This window comes from Dendrobates tinctorius, unplaced genomic scaffold, assembly GCF_039654945.1.
Source record: "Dendrobates tinctorius isolate UK_male_01 unplaced genomic scaffold, ASM3965494v1 ptg000084l, whole genome shotgun sequence".
Lineage (NCBI taxonomy): Eukaryota > Metazoa > Chordata > Amphibia > Anura > Dendrobatidae > Dendrobates > Dendrobates tinctorius.
Genome location: NW_027361752.1, coordinates 26,290,699 through 26,314,391, shown reverse-complemented (window position 1 = coordinate 26,314,391; position 23,693 = coordinate 26,290,699). Strand labels below are relative to the sequence as shown.

Sequence of the window (23,693 nt, the reverse complement as noted above, 5' to 3'; positions counted from 1 at the left end):
TAATTAAACAGAGTATACATTGGTTATCAGACACGAGTGTTCCCGCATGGCATGACCTGGAGGTAGACATCAACAAAGGTAATCATCTCAAATCTCTGGTTTTCAAAGCCATTTCTAATCTGACTACAAATAACCACACTCACCCGATATTTCAGGCAATTTCCTTGGCCTGGTGTAAAATCTCTAGATTAGATGGCCGTAGCCAAAAAATGTCCACGCTGTATAGACTACCTTTAACCCATGTCTATACATTCTTGGGAAAAACTACACCCCCTCACTGGGCTGACTTCAAAATAAATAGAATAGGTGACATCTTCAATGGCCCCAACTACTTGAGTTTCAGTTTAATAAAGAATAACTTCAAAGTACCTTCTTCTTTCTTCCATGAATATTTGTTACTAAGAGAACATATCAAATTATTCTTAGTAATAAACCTAGATTTACAGAGGCGTCTCTAAAAATTTTGGTTAACCTGCATCACCAAATCTTCTGGGGACATAAATTTATTTATGATTGTTTCAACAAAGACTTGTCTCTTACAAAAAGCGCCCATATGCTCACTTGGGAGAAATCTCTCAACCTCACTACCTCTGCAGATGAATGGGAGGAAACATTTTCATTATCCAACCGGTCTACGATATCTATGCCTCTCCTGGAATCACACTTCAAGGTATACACCAGATGGTACTATACACCATCTAGACTAGCTCACATAGATGTCTCCAACTCCCCACTTTGTTGGAGAAAATGCGGCTGTAAGGGGGATTTATTACACATTTTCTGGAGCTGCCCTACTGTTGTTACCTTTTGGTCAGGAATTTCCTCTATAATCACCAAACTCTCTGGTTCACCATTTACCTTCACACCACAATTAGCCCTGCTCTCTCTGAATATCTCTGCCTTAGATAATTCTCTTCAACGAATTGTTATACATATTTGCATGGTCGCCAAAAATGCTATCGCCTTTCACTGGAAAAGTCATACTTTACCTGATGTTGACTTCATTGTCAAACTAATTACGCAACACAGAGACCTCGAACTTAAGTTCGCTCTGTCCAACAATAGTTTCGGCCAATTCTACAGAAAGTGGCACAAATGGGATAAATCTTTCCCTCCATCACTTACCTGATTAGCATTTGCATTTATATTTAATTATTCTTGGCCTCTGTATTATCTTATATTGGTCTTCATAATGTTAAGGTCAAAGTCATGTTCTATCATAGCACTGTTTGCTTCTATTCTGTATACCATAGTTTGTTGTTTACAATGCTATTTTTTCAAGGGCTGCGTCCCTTGCTTTACTTGGGTCAAATTGTTGCTGCCTTGCAAATTTATGTTTGTTGTTATGTTTACTGCCCTACCCATACATCAACTCCCCCCCATCCCCTCTACCCCCCCCCCTCTATACCCTTGTTAAAAATAAAAATATTGGAAAAGAAATACATGCAATACAATAGATCACTCTGCTTGTAATGAATCTATATAATATATGAGTTTCACTTTTTTATTGAAGAAATTAAATTTAATTAACTTTTTGATGATATTCTAATTTTGTAAGAAGCATCTGTACCTATACATATATACAGGTACAGCAATACAGAATTAACATTACCATGACAGGGCAATGGAACTCTTGAAGATGCCGCTGTTCCTTTGCTTATTGGTGGGGTCCTGAGGTCATACATTAATGACATATCCTAAGAATAGAAATACAGTTTTAGCCATGTTTGGAACTGTGAAATGCATCACTTTATCAATGACAGCTGATACGTTATCACTCAAAACAAGTGTTACATATTTACGAATAAGTCTAAAATACTGTATATTCTCTATACATATAAATATATACATATAAATATGAAAGCATGAAATGGAATATATTTTGTACAGAAGTATAGCCTATAGTTCTGTACGTATATACACACATTTCCCAATGAACTGAAATATTATTTCTTATGTTTAAAAAGCCATGGACGGTAGCGTAACAAATATAGATTTTCTAGTTAGCTGAGCTTCAACCTCCAGATTCATTATATCTGATTATACTGTATGAATAACACCAGCCTATGAGCCCCTGTGTCACATTTGTTTCTCTATGTTGTATCCAATCTTCCATGCATAAAAATAAATGTTTAGCATAATGATCACTGTGATACGGCTTATAGAGTCAACCATGTGCAGGAAAAATGAGAGATACTGTCAACCTATGTTCACAGCCTCATTATTCTCAATATTCATAATTCCCTTTTAAAGGAGACCTATTACCAAATCATTTTATTTAAAAAAAAAAAACACAATAGCCACCTGCCAAAATCATTGCTTTTCTAAATATTATTACTAGTATTTAAAGGACCCAACGCCCAGAAAAGGTATGGATTTCTGGGATGTGTGATCTAAGAAAATCACAACAACTTGTGAAATCTTTGGATCATGACTCTATATTCTGCCTAAGCTAGTTGCGGGAAGTCGGTAATTATTGCTTTTATTCATTAATCTATTTTGGAAAAAAAATATTTCAGTTGGTGAGCCAGAATGCTTTGGCAAGCCTTACTGTCTAAATATCACATTTCAGGTACAGTGACATGTAAAAGTTTGTGCAGCCCTGGTCAAAATTACTGTTTTTGTGAATAGTTAAGCCTGTTGAAGATGTAACTATCTCTAAAAGGCCTAAAGTTAAACTTGACACATTTCATTTGTATTTTAGGCAAAAAAAAATATTGGCATTTTTTATATTTTTAAATTTACAATACACAAAAACATAATTTTGACTAGGGGTGCTAAAACTTTTACATGCAACTTTATCAGAGGAGCCAGAATGTTCCTAAAAAACATGCCCAACACCATCAACCCACATCCACCAGTCTGAACTGTTGCCATTAGACAGAAAGAATTCATCATATCATTGTCACAATTTTTCCACTCACACTGCGAATATCAGCTCAGCTGCTCTATAGAATCAAGAGCCATGTGAGCTGTCAGTATTTTAAATGGCATTGCAGCTGTCTAATCTCGCTGGGCCTGTGGTGTTTCCACATGATGTCACCTGGCTATTTAGCTGGCTGGCAATGACCAGCACAGTGACAGTTGTATCCTTGTTCTGTTGTGTGTTTTCTCTTTGTTCTGATTTTCTGATCTTTGTTGCCAGACCTTGGATTTGAGTTTTGACTCCTCATTTGGACTACCTATTTTGTCTTTGATGCACTCTGACCTTAATTTCCTGACCCGGGACTTTGCCTCTGACTATTTGATTGTCTTATCCCTTTGTCTTTGATGCACCCTCCTGGCTTTTGACCTCATACTCCTTGACTTCCTCCTCTCAGCATCACAATAATGCTGCTTATGCCAAAATATGACTCTCCCATTAGCATGTCACAACAGGAATCTGGATTTATCTGACTAGGCAATGTTTTTCCACTGCTCATTGATCTAATTTCTACATTCTTTGCCCACTGGAGTCGATATTTTCTGTCTCCCTTAGCAGTTGCACTCGCTTTAGCTATGTACTGTTATAACCTATCTGTGTTTAGGAACACATTAGTTGGACACATTAGTTGAAGCACAATAGTTGTATTTGGCTGCAGTATGCTTGACTGTATACCACCTATTCATCACAACTGCCCTCTGCTCTTACCCCTTTTGCTGATGAGTTGTCCTCTTATTACTCTTTTGCTGGATGTTACGCCTCCATCATACCATTCTAACAACACCGGTACCTGAGGAAACCCAATAAGTTTGGCAATTTTTTAAATCTTTGGCCTGATGAGCCTAGCACTGATGGCCATGCCTCAATGAACTGATTTAGATCACTTGGTTTACGTATGCCAATACGTGACTTCCCAAACCATCACTGATTGTGGAAACTTCACATTAGACCTCAAGCAGCTTGGGTTGTGGCCTCTCCACTCTTCCTCCAGACTCTGGGACCTTGAAATGCAAAATTTACTTTCCTTGTGGAGTGTGTCAATGACTGCCTTCTGAACATCTGTCAGTCAGCAGTCTTCCCCATGATTGTGGAGCCTACTTAAACAGTCTAGGGGACCTTTTTATATGCTAAGGAAGTCATTGAAAGGGTCTTTTGTTATTTTTTCTAATTTACTGAGATAACGACTTCTGGGTTTTCAATGGCTGTACAATATAATCATCAACATTAACAGAAATAAACACTTGAAATAGATCACTCTGGTTGCAATGACTCTATCTAATATATATGTTTCCTTTTTGTATTGAAGAACTGAAATAAATTCACTTTTTGATGATATTCTAATTTTGTGCGAAGCACCTGTAGCCATCTGTGTGTATATACAGTATACATGTAACACTCCAATTGCTTATGCAAACAATGAATGATTCCTCTGTATGGGCTCTTGCAGAGGAAAGAGTCATCCATTGAGCCCATGCGGAGGAATTTTGTTCCCACAGCAGACACTTTCTCAAGCAACAGAAAGTCCTTATTTGCAGTCATATTGGAGCGCTGACTACTTTTTATATCTAGAAATATCTATGTGTGCATATATATTTATATATATATATTATGTACATACACATATATATATATATATATAGACTCATACTACAACCTTTTTACGAGAATTTTTTATGGATATCTGCTGCTGCACACTTAAATGGCAAAATATGGTGGTCCATAAAGACAGCTGTATATGCAATAGGCTCAGCGCTGTTTTGCAGTAAATAGTCATAATGTTAATGTATTATTAGTGGTGTAAAATTCAGTCTTGTCCTTAAAGCAGCGCGATTATATTGAGATGCTAATGTGTACTTTTGTGGTGCACATATAACGCTCTGCCATTTGATTACCAGTTAAATTTGTTTGTCACTTTTTCCATTTATTCATTCAGTTGCTTTCATTTGCCCGGTTCTTACAAAAATAGCTGCCGACAAAATCCAACGTAAAACAAGAAAGCATTATTATATCTTTTATGCATGCATCATTTTATCAGATGTGGTGGAGGAGCAGAGCAGCTCTCTCCGAAATCTAATTAAAAGTTAATGTTCTTATATTAAGCATTGCAAATACTTAATGCTGCGCTGGGCACTTATTGCAAAATTCAACACTTCATAAACACGTTTGTTGCATGCTCCAACTTCAAGTATTTGACTTGTTTGTAGAAAAGTTTTATTAAAGTGAGACTAAGGCTAAGTGCACACATAGCAGAAAATTTCTGCTGAAAAACCTCACTCCCTTCCCAGAAAGCGCCCATTTCTTCTGCGCTTTTTCCGCACGTTTTCTGCGTGGTTTTTGCACAGAAAACGCGCGTTTTTTATGCGTTTTTTTCGCGCATGGAAATAGCCAGAAAAGTGTAAAAATCCGCGAAATTAATGAGCGTGCTGCGTGGAAAAACCGCTAAAAATACCGCTAAAAAAACGCTGTGTGTGAACACAGCCTAAATCTTGCAAATTACTATGTGCTAAATTTCAGAATTGAGACAGTCAATTATAATACTCAGGGATACTATTGAAGAGAAATAGCGCAATAGTGCATTATCAAGTGTAAGTATAACAATTTAAAAATAATGCACTCATCAGATGGAGCTTGTAATAAGCATGGAGGATTCGCTGCTGCAGGAACCACAGATCCACGAGGGACCGACGTAGAAGATGCAGGATAGGAAAAAAGTGGTCAGACAATCCGCGCTGCGAATCACTATGAACAGTTATTATTACAGGGGTCTTTATTCGATGCGTTTCGAAGTTTCACAGAACTCCTCAGAGAAAACCACATGCAAGTATCATGAACAGGTTCTTAAATAGAAAAAACAGCACACTTGTCATTCAGGTGCTCGGCGTCTAAGGCCTGTTTCACACTTCCGTTTTTGACCATCAGTCAAAATCTGCCGTTTTTGCAAAAAAACGGATCCGCCATTTTTTTTGCCGATCCGTTTTTTCCCCATTGACTTGCATTACCGGCGGATCTTGACGGATGGCCATCCGTTGGATCCATTTTTTTGCGGATCTGTCAATTTTTTGTCGTCTGCCGAGATTCCTGGACGGACCATGTAACTTTTTTTACTGCAGGATCCACTTTTTTATACAGCGCATGCCCAGTGGAATAAAGTCAGGATGAAATTTAACCCTGAAACCATTTCTGGTGGACAGACAAAAATTCTCTCTCTCTTTTTCCTTTTCCCGGGCAGCGGTTCCTTTAAAATTCTACATTCTACGGATCCGTAAAAAAAAACCGGATCCGGTGGCATCCGTTCACATCAGTTAGGAACGGATCCGCTTTCCGCCTTTTTGGCCGATTTTAACTGAAACAAAAAACTGACGTGTGAAACAGGCCTAACAGGTCACCTGATTCAAAAGGATGTCAAAGTTCATTGCTTGAACACATGGTAGACACTTAATAGACAAAATATATATAAATTTCTGTTATAAAATTATTATTATACTTGCATTATAAAATGATTAATATATATTAATTTCTTTATTAACAATCAACGTAAAAAAATTGTTAAAACAAAATTAAAAAAAAAAGGGACAAGAACCTCCAAAAACGGGGGGAAAAAAGAAGAAATGCCTTACAGGGAGAACATCCTCTCAAGATAGGAACCACGAAACCACACAAACAATGCCAAATCCAACAACATGTATAGAAAAACAAACTTATACCGTGAAATTTCTGAATAAAATATTCTTTCAAAAGACATTTTTTGGTCTTATATATAGAAATAAGACCAAAAAATGTCTTTTGAAAGGCATTTCTTCATTTTCCCCCCTTTTTGGAGGTTCTTGTCCCTTTCTTTTTAAATTTTCTTTTAATAATTTTTTTCCGTTGATTGTTAATAAAGAAATGAATATATATTAGTCATTTTATAATGCAAGTATAATAATAATTTTATAGCAGAAATTTATATATATTTTGTCTATTAAGTGTCTACCATGTGTTCAAGCAATGAACTTTGACATCCTTTTGAATCAGGTGACCTGTTAGACGCCGAGCACCTGAATGACAAGTGTGCTGTTTTTTCTATTTAAGAACCTGTTCATGATACTTGCATGTGGCTTTTTCCTGAGGAAGGAGTTCTGTGAAACTTCGAAACGCGTCAAATAAAGACCACTGTAATAATAATTGTTCATAGTGATTCGCAGCGCGGATTGTCTGACCACTTTTTTCCTATCCTGCGATTATAATACTCAGACATGCAGTCTATTCATGACATAGCTGTTAGAAGACATATTGAAAAGAAGATAAGAACATGATAGTTTCAAATGGAACCTGTCACCAGGTTTTTGAAAAATAATTTAAGAGAAGCATAAAGTAGAGATTGAGACCCTGATTCCAGCAATGTGTCACTTGCGAAGCTGCTTCCTGTAGCTTTTGATAATATTATGATTGTATTAGAAGAAGATTATCACTAGATGACTTGTAACCTGCTGCCTTATCCAGTGGGTAAAATAAGTATTTAATACACTGCCAGTTTTCAAGTTTTCCTCCCTACAAAGAATGGAGAGGTCTGTAATTTTTATCATAGGTACACTTCAACTGTGAATTACCTGTAAATGGATGCAAAGTATCCATGAACCACTCGCACAGAAATAAAATCAATAAAGTTTATTGAACATAAGTTTAAAACCATATATCATACAAATAGAAGACATATGCATGAGGTTTTAAACAAAGAGGATATGTCAAGTATAGAGAGATGAGGCGATGGAGCGTGAAAAATATAATATAAGGCAGTAGTGCCACGTCAGACCAAACACAAATCACCAGAAAATAATATAGTTGTCAATGGACATTTTAAGAATATATGTAGAGTATGTTGCAAAAATAGTCCAATTGGATAATACAGGTGACAGTCTTACAAGTTCTGTGCTTACCCATGGTATGATATGCCAAGTCACAAACACCACCACAAACGCCCCGACGCACGTTTTGCTCACATGCTTTCTCAAGGGTAGTGTTCTGTGAGAAAAAATCTAAAAAAATCCAGACAATAAACTTGTTATTAATTTGCATTTTATTGCATGAAATAAGTATTTGATACAACAGAAAAACAGAACTTTTGTTGGTACAGAAACCTTTGCTTGCAGGGATGTTGATCCATACAGATCTTCTCCAGATCTTTCAGGTTTCAGGGCTGGCGCTGGGCAGATCCCTCCAAAGATTTCCTGTTGGGTTCAGGGCTGAAGACTGGCTAGGCAATTCCGGGACCTCAAAATGCTTCTTAAGGAGCCACTCCTTAGTTGTCCTGGTCATGTGTTTCAGGTCATTGACATGCTGGAATACCCAGCCATGACCCATCTTCAATGCTCTTATTGAGGGAAGGAGGTTGCTTGACAAAATCTTGCTATAGATGACCCCATCCATCCTTCCTTCAGTACAGTGCAGTAATCCTATTCCCTTTGCAAAAAAGTACTCCCAAAGTATGATGTTTCCCCATCATACTTCACGGTTGGGGCGGTGTTCTTGGGGTTGTACTCATCCTTCTTCTTCCTTCAAAGATGGCGAGTGAAGTTGATACCAAAAAGTGCTTTTTTGGTCTCATCTGATCACATGACCTTCTCTCACGGCTCCTCTTAATCATCCAGATGATCATTGGTGAACTTCAAATGGGCCTGATCATGTGATACTGTTAGCAGGGAAACCTTGCGTGCCCTGCAGGATTTTAATCCATGACTGCATTGTCACAGGTTTCAAATGCAGTGAAAAGATTTGGCACTGCTGCATAGCCACCACCTCTGCAATGTGCTTAGAGGTTAAATCACACACACACATACAAAATGCCAAGAACCCACAATGAACAAGTGCTCAATCCATGAAGCAAACAAGACCAATTAATTGTCACAGGTTTACCGAGACAGAAAGGAGCTAGAAGATGGCAACATTTGATTTATCTTTGTCCTACACTGATTAGAAGCACGTCACCTTCATATTATATGGTGCAGGTTTCTTTTAACATACTCAGTTGAGAGATCTTGGAAGCATTCTTGCATTAAGGCTCTCAGCTGTTCACTGTTACCACTCCCATCTCCTAAATAATCTGGGCCCTAACAAGAACTCATTGCCAGAGTAGCTTATGCTGCATGGTTGGAGATGGTTGCTTGTGGTTGCTGTTTGAGAAGGCGTTTGGTGGATTTATCTACAATTGTTGCTAGGTTTTGGGTGTGTGCTAATCCCCTTCTTCTCCTACTTTGGCTTTTCCCCATCCACCTTCTCCCCTTTTCCCTGGGTGTACAGACTGAGGGTGTATTCAGGAGATAAGGCAAGGTGCATGGCACCGGCGTATTCACCATCAGAAGTAATCCAGAGAAAAGGGAAAGCTAGGGTGCCCCTAGTGTTAGGGACATGGAAGGAACCACTGGTCTCTGAATACCCAGCAACAGAGGCATAAAAAGCATAGTGTGTTACCTAATGGTAATGTTTGAGACTGTGGTCCCAGCTCTATTCAGATCATTGACCATGTCCCCCCATGACTATTGTACTGTAGCCCAAGCTTGCCTTGTACAGATTTATAATATTGTCCCTGGTGTCCATAGGCAGCTTTTTGTTCTTGGCCATGGTAGAGAGGTAGGAGTGTAATTGGTCGCCTGCCCTGCTTGTGTACTGTTGCTGTGATGGTGGTTTGCGCACAGCACCACTGTTTTTAGACTAGGGACCCACTGAGAGGTGCATCGTGATGTGGCAGTGGACTTCATACAGTCTGATCAGTTCTGACATTCTTAAATCATTTTGTGTACTGCTTGTTACCAAGGTTACAGTCCACATCTCCAGACTATCTGAGGTGACCAGTTTCCAATGAGCGACGAACATACAAGCTCTTTGCTATAACGTTTCTACGAAGCTGGCCAGATCAGTTGTTTCAACCAGCTGCAAGGCTCTTCCACTTTTACCATCCTGCCTAATTATTCTATAATTATACAATAATAATAACAGTTAATTAATAAAACATAAACTTTTAAATGAAATCTGTCAGCAGGCTTATGCTATCAAATCTGACAGCATCATGATGTAGGCAAAGAGTTCTTGATTCAGCAATGTGTCTCTTAGCTTACTGGATGCAGTAGTTCTGGTAGAATCACAGTTTTCTCTGCTGCAGATCTAGCAGAGCTCAAATGCTGAGCTGTGTATCCCCGCCCACATCACTGATTGACAGATATTTGTTTACATTGCATGCTTGGGGTGTGGTAGGACCAGGAGGCACAAGACACCTAGTCCTGTAGTGATAATCTCCTGCCGATAAAACACTGATTTTATTGAAACAGCAAAACACAGCCAAGTAAGTGACATATCACTGGACTTAGGGATTTTGCTACTACATCATGCTGCTCTCAGATTACTTAGCAAAAACCTGCTGACAGATGAGACTTTTCACATCCATGGATGAACTTACATCAGAAAAGGCATGTCCCTTCTGACTTCTCTAGACTAACTGACTTCTAAGTTTGTTTACAGGGAGTTACCTGAAATCAGCCCCTTCATAATAGTCTCCTCATATTACATAGTAAAAATCTGCTGACGGATTCCCTTTAAGTTAATTGTGTATATCCATACTGCTTACTGATATTTGAATACAAAGCTACAAAGTCGCAGGTAATTAATTACAATAAACTAAATTGCAGGATCTCAACTCAAAAATGTGGGACTAAGCCATATAGAAAATAATTTGTATCGAGTGATTCTTTTCATCTTAGCACCACGTGTAATTTAACTTACATTTAATCTGCGGGATATTTCTTTTATTTCCCATTCTTGGAGATTTTAAGGACAAAAAAAAAGAAAAAAAAAAAAGCTTTTTGCTGAAAAGTATAGTTTGCAAAAGTAAGGTGAAAAGTTCTCAACCTTACCATGGTACCGACACAGCACTTGCCTAAAGTGGTGCCATTTTCTGCTATTCCAGGAAATCACTAAGGCATTCTTCAGCTGGTACAATTTGCTGTAAAATATACAATATAGAAAGTTAAATGAAAAGTGTAAGTATAATATTGGCTTTCTTTGTAATCTATTTCATATCATTTCGCCTTTCCCTGACCTGTAACCATTTCATATGACAGTTTTCTACATCTGCCAAGGAGTCAGTGTAAACAACATAGCAAATATAGAAATAAAATGGAATAAAAAAACATAAAAATGAAATAAAACCTAAAGCATTTTAAATAATGTTCGATATATTAAAATGATCAAATATGCTGAATATAATATAAAATATTATGTATTATGTGAACATAAAAAAAGGAAGTACTTAACCGCTAATACAAATTTTTCAACAGATAGACATGTTCATCAAAGCATGTATAATAAAGTAAAAATGTATGCAACAACAACAGCAAAAATCCCTCATGTATATGATTCCTCTGATGCTCTAACAACACTTTTCTGTTACTATAGACACGGACATATGGGTTGTGGTGAAAAAAAACCCATTAATAATAACAGTAAAAATGTATCCCCAGTAGGGCTTCTATGCTAATAATCAAACTGTGTGCAGATGTTATTGGATCGTTATCCCTTAATGTAATTTGTGGTGTAAACAAGTTCTGAATATTTTCTTTGAAGAAGAAAAATATATATTTTTTTCTTTTAATTGATGGCAAATAGATATTAACTCAGAAAAAAGTGACCTAAAAACAGAAAAAATGAAAAGTAATTTTTATGCAAAAAGAAAGTGTTACTTGATGAAACCCAACCCCAGAGGCTGTTGATTTATAGGTGCGAGCGCCTGAGCCGGACCCATTTTTAGGTACAAGTTTCTCAAATCCATGTGGCTAAAACCAATAGTTTCCATGATATTTTTTTTTCTAAGGCTGGAGTCACACACAACCATTAAAAATTCGGACCGATTTTTACGGTACGAAATCGCACAAAGATTTCTTGTCCAGGGATCCGTCTGTCATCAGAATTTCCGACGATGAACCGATTTTATTCGCATCTAAGCATCAAATTGACATCCAATGCCTGATGCTCTTTCCTGATGACCTGGAGAAGTCTTGTGATTTAATCGCAAGTCACACGTGTGGTGCGTTTTCAATGCGATTTTTTATCGCATCCATAGACTTGCATTGGCGAATCCGATCCGAAAATCGGTGACAATCGCAGCATGCAGCGATTGTCTCGGTCCGAGGAACGGATCCGATAAAAAAACGCATGATGGGAGCAGCACCATAGAATATAATTGGGACGAATGCAAAGCGATTTTTAATCGCATTGCATTCGTCCGATTTTATCGCTAGTGTGACTCCGGCCTAATTCTGTCATTTTTATACAGATGAACAAACTTAACTTCATTGGTTTGGAGCAGGCAAGTTATAAGTTGGTTTGTTGCAATCTGAGTCTTCTACGAACACAACACCTTTATTTTCCTGTTTCACTGGAAGGCAAAGTTAATTTTTTTTGTATGTTTTTCCGTCAGCTGGGATATACTATCTACTTTTTATTCTTTAGACTCAATAAAGTTCTGAAAGTGACCAGTTGATGGGATTTAAAGTAATGGTGTGAAGTACATATTAATTTCTATCCTGAATCACTATCTATCTAGTCATTGTCATAATCTAAACTATTTTCCAGTATGCCTGAATTAAAAATTCCCTAGCCTTCCTAAATTTCAATATATAACTGATTTTTTATGTTGTTACTTTTTTTTATTACATTTCATTTGAGAATCCCAGTGCATGCTGGGATACTCAAACAAAACATCATCGGGGGCAGAGGCTGCAGTCACTGTCATAGCCTCTGCCCTCTACTTAAAATTAAGCATCATTAGTGGTGCTTGTTTCAAGGGTTGCACTAATCCCTGCATGATGTGTTCTGTGTTATGAGCACAATGACAGTGCCCTCCCTGTTGCCGGTTCAGATCAGCAGAAACAAGAAGGTAACAGGGGGCACTATCAGTGTGCGATGCCAGAATTCCCAGTTTGCAGACGCCAGTGAAGTGACTTGCTGAGGTGGCACTTCTCTCTGCATGATGGGTATTTTGATGCTGTATGCCAACAGTGCGTTCTGTTGCTGGCTCATCACTTTTCATCTGAGTTGGTGAGAGAGAGCACTGTCATTGTGCACACACGCAGGGAAAAGCCCAGCCCCTGAAACGAGCATCACTGATGACACTTCTTTTCAGAGAGGGAGCAGTGGCTGTGCAATTGACTGCAGCCTTCACCCTCTGAAGGCGCTTCATTTGAGTATCCAAGCATGCACTCTCAAGCAAAGTGTCATGAAAAAGTAAGTGGGAAAAAAAAGCAAAGCAGTTAGATAGTGTAGTTAAGGAAGGATAGGACATTTTTAATAGTTTAGTAAGAAGTGAAGACAAAAATTCATTTGGATTCCAGACTGCCCCTTTAACACTTCAAATCACTTCACAACAGTTACAGATTCACAGCAATCATCTTTTGTCTTTTGTCAAATTAAAAGGGATTTAGTTATTTAATTATTTGGTTTTACAATGTACTAATATAGATGTTTCCTAAATTAGTTATTTATGTTTCTTAGATTGCATATTTTTCCTCTTTAGTTGTTTTTAATTATAAGGAAGAATAACTACTTTGAATGTTGTATTCAAATGGTGGAAAAGAGTCATGGTGGTGGATCAACTCCCCTGAATAGTCAAGCTGTCATGTCCACTTTCCAACATAATTGATGTCCAAGGATGCTGAGTATATCATCATAAGCTGTCTCTAAGGTCAAAGGAGGGAGATGTACTTCTCAGGGCTTCATCTGTGCACTGAATGCCTCTGGGGGTGGCTGGTGATGAAATACCACCCTTTGGGATGTGAATTAACCACAGAGGAGACCTAGTCAGCTACACTACCTTAGAGAAGGTATCCAGTCCATGACCTTTTAGTGCTATTTGAACACAGCAATTATAGATATTGTTTATTTCTCTTTTTATCTAAGCTGCTTGTAGAAATTATCATTACAAATCTGTCACCATACTGGATAACAGGAGATGAATGATTGGGGGACAAAATATTGCTGACAGTGTTCTTTCAAATATGCTTCACTTAAAAGGAATCTGTCAGCAGGATTCCACCCCCAAACTATATACACGTTTATGTAGGTCTTTAAAGGGAATCTGTCACCCCATTTTAGCCCTATAAGCTGCGGCCACTGCCATCAGGGGCTTATGTACAGCATTCTGTAATGCTGTAGATAAGCCCTGGATGAAACCTGAAAGTTAAGAAAAACTCGTTAGATTATACTCACCGGGGGGCAGGGGCGGGTGCGGTGGGTGTCACGGTCCGGCGCCTCCCATCTTCATTTGATGATGTCCTTCTCCTTGCTTCTTCCTTAGCTCCTGCACAGGCGTACTTTATCTACCCTATTGAGGGCAGAGTAAAGCACTGCAGTGCGCAGGCACTGGGAAAGGTCAGAGAGGTCCGGCGCCTGTGCACTGCAGTACTTTACACTGCCCTCAACAGGGCAGATATAGTACGCCTGCACAGGAGCTGAGGAAGAAGCAAGGAGGAGGACATCATCGTATGAAGATGGGAAGCGACACCCATCGGACCGGACCGAACGCCAGGGTGAGTATAATCTAACTCTTTTTTCTTATCTTTCAGGTTACATTGGGGGCTTATCTATAGCATTACAGAATGCTGTAGATAAGCCCCTGATGGCTGTGGCCGCAGCTTATAGGCCAAAAAATGGGGTGACAGATTCCCTTTAAAAGACAAGTCCAGCAATACCTTTACAAGGCCAGTCCATTCTTCCATTTCTGAGAAATCAGATTTTATTTAATATGCAAATGAGATTGCAGAACTGAAGCCTTTGTCACTCCAGCTCTATTCCTTGCCCAGCGCCACCTCCTCCTGCTTGACGGACAGCTTCTTTGCCTGTAGTCATATATCCATTGAGGCTCTCAGTCAAGCAGTAGAAGTTGGCACAGAGCAGGAAATAAAACTGGAATGACAGAGACTTCACATGTACAGCCTTTTTAGCATATCATTTCAAAGTAATAGAGGAACGGACTGGCCATGTTGAGGTATTGCGTTTGAAAGAACTACTTGCACACATAAATAGTTTTGGGGTTGAAATCCTGCTGACAGGTTCCCTTTAAATAGAGACAGTTTTGAAAATCCATGAACACATTTTCATAAGCCCTATAAAGAAAGTAGAGTTAGTAGAGAGTAGTCAACAGCTCAGGATCTTCATCTAGTAGTCGGAATGGATAATTAATGGAAAGAGTATCTTTGGACAGGTTCATTGACTATATTTTCCTGTTCTATATTACACAGACATTCATTGTGATACAATAGTCTCGAAAGCTTGCAATGCGTTACCATCTTTTCAGTTAGCCATTAAAAGGTATCAACCACTGAGGACTCTCAATTCTGAATATTACACAGACATTCTTTGGAATTCCTGATTTTCCCTGGCAGGATGACCGTACTGAGGACACTACATTTACTGACGAAAGAAGATTTAGTCATACTAAAATATTGATTCCTGAAGTTACCAAATATATAAAATGTTATTTTAAGATTTTGTTTTTCCAGTCTTGTGTTTAACGGCACTCCATTTACTATATGCAGTTAGAACAGTTTCACTGAAATATTTAGAACTTTATCTCCTTCTTGATATTTCCATGTTTAAAAAAATACTGGAACAAAAAGGAATTGTTATTATTTTTACTTTTGAAAAATAGTGTGATTTGTACTCTTTTTTTCAGCATCGTCATGTGATGGACAGTTTTTATTAACTGGAGATTCTGGGACTTTTCATTCCAAAAATTTCCCCCACCCATATGAGCCAAACCTGTCCTGTCGCTGGATAATAAGGTATGTGTCCATACACATTGCTGTGTTTACAATGATTTGTTGAAGCAATGCAATAGATGAAAGCGAAGTATAATCTCTAATAGGCTTGATTCTAATTTGCATTATGCCATCTGTTTAAAAATGGGAAATCATGCTGCTTCATACAATGGGAACCAGACTAAGCTATTGACTTTTAAAGTGGCCTGATATGGTTCTGCTGAAGTTTGCAGCATTTTGACTGCTGAAATAGTGTTGTAGAGAGCTGAGAGAATTTGTTCGGGTTCCCTATTATTCGGCAAGCTAAAGCGCTTACTGAATAAGCTGCAGAGGAACCCGGCTTCCTGGATCGTGCCTGCTGAACAGATGATCGGTGCCGCAGCTGCATGTGTTGCGGCTGTGTCACAATCACAGCACATGCATGGAGAGCCCAATACATAGCCTTTCCATGTATGTGCTGTGACAGTGACACAGCTGTGACACATGCAGCTGCGATGTCAATCAGCTGTTCATCCAGTGGGTTCCAGGAAGCCGGGGTCCCTTTGCAGCTTATTTGGTAAGCGCTATAGCTTGCCAAATACGAGTTAACCCGAACAAATTCGCTCAACTCTAGTGCTGCATCCTACAGATCCTCATCTATCGTAAACCAAGGACCCTTACAACTTCTAGACACAGATGTGCATAAAAACAACCTTTAATGAAGCCTAAATAGTAGACAAAACAACCACATAAACAACAAGCAACCGTGTCACCTATTACACCCTACTATGGGGTACTGATATGAAAGCTGCCTAACAATGGGGGCTGGCACCCTAAACACAATCGAGATTGGCGCCCCCGTTCCACGATGGCTGAACCCTAAAACTCCTAAATAGCCCTGAATATGTGCCACATTTGGTCAACCAATTATTCAGAAAAGGAGTGTATAGGGGTTGCCACATAGGAAGCGCAATAGGCAACAAAGAGAAAAAGTGAAAAAATAGTGCAAAAAAGACAAGACATAAAGTGACAAGTGCACTTGTTGTAAGGGTCCTTGGTTTACTTAAGTCAAGTTGTTTGACCTTACTATATATATATATATATATATATATATATATATATATACATATATATATACTAATTTTGCTTTGAAAAAGATCCTCATCTATCACCACAAATGTGTTGATTGACATTTATCAAAATGTTCACAAAAGTGGGTAATTTAAAATAATAAGTAAAAACATTACTTATTCCACAAACTTCCTGCCAGTACAAAATTAGTGCTTTGCTGCTCCTCACTGGCTCTGTAGTGATGTCATAATATCCAAAATTCACATGACCACTGTAGCCAAACACTGACAGTGATATTTACATGTATGGCTGGACACCGCTGAGGCCAATGACTGTCTATAGTGTCAACTAAATGATACAAGAAAAAAACAAAATGAGCAAATACTCTGTTACTAAGTAAATAAATAAATGGTAATAGTACATATAAATAACAGGGTACTTATCATTGCTTTGATAAAAAAAAATGTAAAAGCTATTCCACCGCAACAAGGTGTACCCCAATCGGAACAGTACCTAACTTGTGTAGTTTACCTCACTATGTGTCTGCAGATGTAAAAATAGATAAGGGCACGGCAGGACCTTGTTTCTGACTGTTCAGACACATGCCCAAGGAAAGTTACATAAACAAAATGAACAGCCCAAAAAAGGAGTCAAGCCCCCTGTTTGTACAAATTGAGCCAGAGTATATGTTGGTATAAGTGCAATTCATAGGTGTGCAAACCAAACAAAAACTAAGATGAAAAATAAATGAGCAAACACCTTGAAGTAAGTACATAATAACAGAAAATTGAGACCGAGTTAGGCACCGTCTCGATTGGGTACACCTTGTTGTGGTGGGATGGCTTTTACTTTTTTTGATCAAAACAATGTTAGCTAAGTATCCTATGTTGTTACATGTACTATTACTATTTATTTCCAAATCTCAGGGTATTTGCTCTTTTTATCTTACATTCTGTCTGTTAAATGGTCACAGTAAATGCACTACTATGCATTGCACTTTAACCAACAAGGCCCAATTTTTTGGTTTTAATGGCAACTAAATGATGGATGAATCCTGATCAATGTCACTGCGCAAAACCAGTGTTTAAAGGGCATCTGTCAGCCGGATAAACCCTTGTAAGTCATCGATATCATCATGCAGGTCATAGAAAGCTGAATAAAATGATAGCTTGATATTCTCGATTCGATGTCTTATTCCAGAGAAATCCATGCGTTTTTATACGTAAATAAGCTTTTCAGAACTAAAGGTTTGGCATGGATCGGCATGAGACTCTGCCTCCGGAGATTATCGTACATAAAACATGAATTATCAGTGTGAGACATGCAATGGTTGCCAGTGTTCGCAGTGTGATGTGTAATGGCCGCACTCTGCTCTTCTTATCTGTATATGGTTATATCTGACACATCTACAGGTTGTTTAATATTGTTGCCATACATCTAAGCTTTGAGAGCTGCAAAAATGTGTTTGTTATGAGACAAATTTCAGGTCTACTGTTCTGTGTTAGTCTTGTCTTACACTGGTAACGCCCCCTTTTATTCAACATAATACCTGGAGGCAGATTTTCATGCAGATCAGTGTCCAGCCCACAGGTCTGAACAACTCATGAACAAATAGGAAAAAAGTGAATTTTTTTGGAATAAAATATCGGATCGCAGATATCAAGGTATTATATTATTCCGATTCCTATGACCTACATGCCCACGACTTAGGAGGGTTGTTTTTGCTGACAGATTCCCTTTAAGTAATAGATATTTCATTGGTTTGTAACATCCCCTACTCTTAAAAAGTAGTAAAATTCTCCAAGCCCTCCTAATAACACTCTGTCACTCTGTAACTACCCCTAGAGGGAGCTCAGGAGCATACTGAATACTAACATGTTATTGAGTTAATTTTCTCATCAGCATGCAGGAAATTCCGAAGCTATAAATGTAATTCTACCATTGACCCCTTAACGACCAGGGGTATTTCAGTTTTTGTATTTCTGTTTTTTGCTCCTTGTCTTCCTAGAGCCATAACTTTTTTATTTTTCAGTCAATATGGCAATATGAGGGCTTGTTCTCAGACTCCAAACATGTATAGGTTCTTTTTTATTTAAATAGTGACATGAAATTCCCAAATTTGTCAAGAAAAAAATAGCGCCATTGTCCAAGACCTGTAGCATCTCCATCTTTCGTAAACTTGGGCTGGGTGAGGGCTTATTTCTTTTGCACACTGGGCTGATGTTTTTAAATATACCATTTTGGTGTCAATACAATCTTTTGATTGCCCGTTATTGCATTTTATTGCAATGTAGCAGCTGCCAAAAAAACGGAATTCTGGTGTTTTGAATTTTTTTTCTCTCTACGCCGTTTAGCAATCTGGCATTGATAACCATAGAGGTCTGCTGCAGACCACTAGTAGTCATGCTGTCCCTTCGATGACCCGCGATCACCGATGGGCAGAATTAGCGACGCACTTCCAGTAAATGCGAGTTAAATGTTCAGACGCTGAATTGTTAAAAGCTTAGAGATTGACAGCAGCATTTAACTAATTAACAGCCGTGGGTGGATCACGATTCTACCCGCGATTGTTGCGTGCACATGACACCTGTACATATCAGCCTGCACCAAACAAGGGGAGTCCAATGTGGGAGTACTATTACACTCAACGATGGAAAAAGATTAAAGGAAACATGTTAGAAGGTGCTGCACCAGCAGTGAGAAATGGAATTTTGAAATTGTGCCTGGAAGTGCATTGGAGCTTGATGATGCACTTTGAGCTACTCAGTTTTAGCGTTCACCCACACTTGCATATAAAAAAATATGTCCCATTCTTATCCAGGAGAGTTGGATGAATTTTTCTCATTGTTCATCTGTGTGATTTCCGTATGCAATCAGTTTCTCACAGTAAAAGCTATTAATATTCTACAGCACCATTTACTGTGTCCTTTGCTACAGAATTGCAAAGTATTCCTAAAAATCAGATGCCATATTGATGGTCCGCACGGCAAGCAATTTTTTTTTTCTCACGCTGCCTGATTTCAGAGTGAAATCGTAGCATGCTGCAATTTTTTTCTCAATTTTTTTCTCATGTCGAATACAGCAGAGAAAAAATATGCAGATTTGCCCTGACTCATTGAACAACATTGGTCCTAGTGCAATCCAATTTTTTATCAGATTGCACTGGTCCAATTTATACACAAGTGTGAATCATCCCTAAAAGTGTATTTCCTATCCAGCAGCACTTTACCCTTGCCGGTTGACAAGTCCTTGGATGTGTACCAGAGTAGATAAATGATAATCAGCTACGAGAGGCTGCTGCTAGGTAAGGAACAAGCTGAGAAGCTGTAAGTGCACCATCTTGCCCCAATGCATTTCCAGACACCACTTCAAAATGTGATCTCTGGCTGCTGAATCAGTGCTTTAGGGTCCTAAATATTTTGACCGGCCTATCTTTCAGTGGGCTACATAATTATTTTAATGGTTCGGTGATAGTAAAGCTTCTCACAGGTTCCCTTTAAGCACAGCATTTTTTTTTTACAAGATTAAGCCTTTTATAAGCATCGCCAACCTTTTATTGGAATAATTAGTGACACTGCTGGTGATGTCAGTTACAAACTGTGTTGCCAGTTGACATATTGAGACTCTTTCTCAGCAATCGGTGCGTACAAGTATTTTATACCCAGATTCTAATTAATAGTAACAATGGGAAATAGCAAGTGTTATGGATAGTCCCTTTAAATAACAATCATTGTATGTAAGAAATGTTATGCAGGGCAGAGATCCGGCATGGCTTTGTTCTACAAACATAACTAGACTGAATCAGTGTTTTAATTTTATTTGTTTTGACATGTGATTTTGTATTGCAATGAATTATTGACGGGGTTTGCTAAATGCCGAACTGTTCCGAGTACAAGGCGGGCTCATGTGAACAGCTTGTAGAACATAACAAGGCACATTCATCCAAGAGTGAATTTTCTTTCAAGTGAGAAACGATACAGTCATGCAGTTTACTTCTATGGGACTGATTCATCAACGTTTGTAAAGTATCTTGCGGTTTAACGATTCAGCCCACGTAATCGCAAGGCATGAAATTGATTTAGAGAATTTTTAAGCTAAAGGAAAAAAAATATTCCCTCTGATTAATCTATTTCATCACTTGCCGTGATATTTCTTTTATTGTTTAAACTTTTATCTGACCAAATTTTAGCAGCAAAGCATGGTTCCATCAAGCTTTAAATACACGTTCCCAAATATAAAGAAATTGGAATAGAATAATAAAGACATTTTCAAAACTCTGTTAGGGAATTCGAAGTTAAGAGGGGTGTCTTCCTATTGCACCCTTAATTATTAGTCAAAGTGGAGAAAGGAACTCTGTATATTACAAAGTCCATATATTAAAAAGTCTTGTGGCACTGCAGAAAAATTCAGCATTTGCTATTCAAGAAGCACTCCTTCTCCCATCAAAATTTTTATCCTCAGCTTATTGCAGTCATCATATTATACAACACTGGGGTGTAATTCATCTGGACCTGGAGACTTGAATTCATTTAGGCTAGCTAAGTGTTTCCTCACTATCTTTCTGTTTATAGATATCCTGGATTCTTCTATTCCCTTAATAGGACAGTGAATAACAGTTGATGTTACATTTCCTTTCTGAGAGAAAACAGATGCAAAATCGGAATTTAAAAGTTCAGCCTTCTCAACATCCTGTCTTACCATTTCATCATTTTCATCCTGTAAAAATCCTATAGCATCTTTGACTTTTCTTTTACTTTTGACATATCCCCAAAATCCTTTATTATTGCTTTTGACATCTCTTGCAAGCCTCAATTCATTTTCAGCTTTAGATAATCTGATTTGTGCCCTGCAGGTTCTGCAGACAGCATTATATTCTTCTTTAGATATGCCTCCCTCTTTCCATTTTATAAACATTTTTTTCTTCCTTTTTAGCATGTGCTTAAGTTCTGTGTTCATCCATCCTGGTTTCCTTAACTGCTTCCTATTCTTCCCTCTTTTCGGAATTGTTAACAACTGTGCTTTGAGAATTTCATTTTTCAAGATTTCCCATCCTTCCTGGACATTTTTGTCTTTAAGGATATCCAGCCATTGGATCCCTCCAATTCTCTTTCTGAATCCCTTAAAATCTGCCTTTCTGAAATCTAACCTTGATGTCTGAGTCTTCACAGGTCTTCCGCCTCTAGTTATCCAAAATTCTAAAATAGCATGGTCGCTACCTCCTAGGGTCCCAGCCACTTTTACCTCCTCAACCATTTCCTCCCTGTTTATAAGGATTAGATCCAAGGTAGCAGTTCCCCTTGTTTTCTCCCTTACCTTTTGGAAGATAAAGTTGTCAGCAAGAGAGGATAAGAATTTCCTTGACCTGTTAGTTTTGCCTGAGAGAGATTCCCAACAAATGTCTGGATAGTTGAAATCTCCCATGACAACTATGTCATATTTTTTGGAGAACTTGGCCATTTGATGCATAAAGAGTTCATCCATAGCTTCAGCTTGCACAGGCGGCCTGTAGTAAATGCCTACAATGGTGTCCTTTCCATTGTTCTGTCCTTGTATTCTTACCCAAACAGTTTCCACAGAACTCCCAGTCTCTGAAGCTTCAATCTCTGTGCAGATATACGCGTTTCTAACATACAATGCGACACCCCCTCCTCGTTTATCAAGTCTGTTTCTGTCTGTCTGGAAAGCCATGTGATATACTGACAGCAGATCAGTGGAAGTGACTTATAGGACACCTGTGCAGTAGAAGGGTCCGAGAACCTGCGCAGCCAGCAGGTGACGGTCATGAAAGCCGTGTTGTACTGACCGGGGTCAGAGAAAGAGACTGATGATTGCTAGGGTGCCTCTGCGGATATGAGGTACCCGAGGACCTGTGTAGCCGACACAGGTAACGGACAGGTGTTCGTGTTGTACTGACCTGGGTCAGTGAGAAAGACTGTGTACCTGGAGGGTTCAGTGAGCAAGGTCCTGGAGGGTCAGTGTTCGGAGGTTCTGGGAGAAATATCGGATCGCTGGAGCACGTGGTATGACCTTGGACCTGGTGAGGCGTAAATGTTGGACAGTCTCAGGCGGAGACGGATGTCCTGAATAGCACCCGCTGAGCCCCTGGACTTGGTGAGGCCGGTGTGTTGGAAAACCCTGGGAGGAGGGTTGGCTCCCTGAATAGCACCCAGTGCACCCTGTGTGTTGGACGGTCTCAAGAGGAGACGGACATCCTGAATAGCACACAGACAGGACACGTGAGTTTTGTGTGGTGTGTTTTTCTTTCTCTTTTCTCAACTCAGCTTGGGGTGGCTCAGGAGAGTCAAGAAGGTGACAAGCGGCTTGCTGTAACTCGGCGGGGTTACGAAGGTGACAAGTGGCTTGCTGTAACTCGGCGGGGTTGCGAAGGGGACAAGTGGCTTCCTGTAACTCGGCGGGGTTACAAAGGTGACACCAGCAGCTGTGTGTGAACAGCAGCCGGTGGTGTCGGAGATCGGTGACAGCAGGAGCTGTGGTGGTGCCAGCAAGGACTTGTGTGGTATCGTTAAAGACATAAACTGTGTTGTGTGAACTGTGGTCTGAGAAGACCTATAGAACGGACATGGGGAGATCCCAAAAGGGGGCGGTGGCCCAAATTGGGGTGGTAGCCCAAAGGGGGTGGAGTCCCAGAAGGGGGCGGTGACCCAAGTCAGGGTGTGTTAGCCCAAAAGGGGGTGGAGTCCCAAAAGGGGGCGGTGACCAAAATCGGGGTGGTAACCCAAAAAGGGTGGAGTCCCAGAGGGAGGCGGTGGTCCAAATTGGGATGGTGGTCCAGAAAGGGGCCAAGTTTGCAAAAGGGGCAGCACTGGGTACCTCAGTGGACATGTCTGGGGAACTGCAGTGTGTGTGTATGTCTTTTGATGAGTGTGGCATGCATTTTCCAGATAACGACGGGCCACAGGTGTGTACCGTGATGCTGC

General features: G+C 39.2%; 1 protein-coding gene across 1 annotated transcript in view; it reads left to right on the top strand.

The window, feature by feature from the left end:
• TMPRSS15 (transmembrane serine protease 15) overlaps positions 1–23,693 on the top strand; it is a 473,521-nt gene that overhangs the window by 103,328 nt on the left and 346,500 nt on the right. Inside the window, exon 7 of the mRNA XM_073584497.1 lies at positions 15,621–15,729. Within this exon, the coding sequence (XP_073440598.1) occupies positions 15,621–15,729 (109 nt within the window). The remainder of the gene's footprint in view (positions 1–15,620; positions 15,730–23,693) is intronic.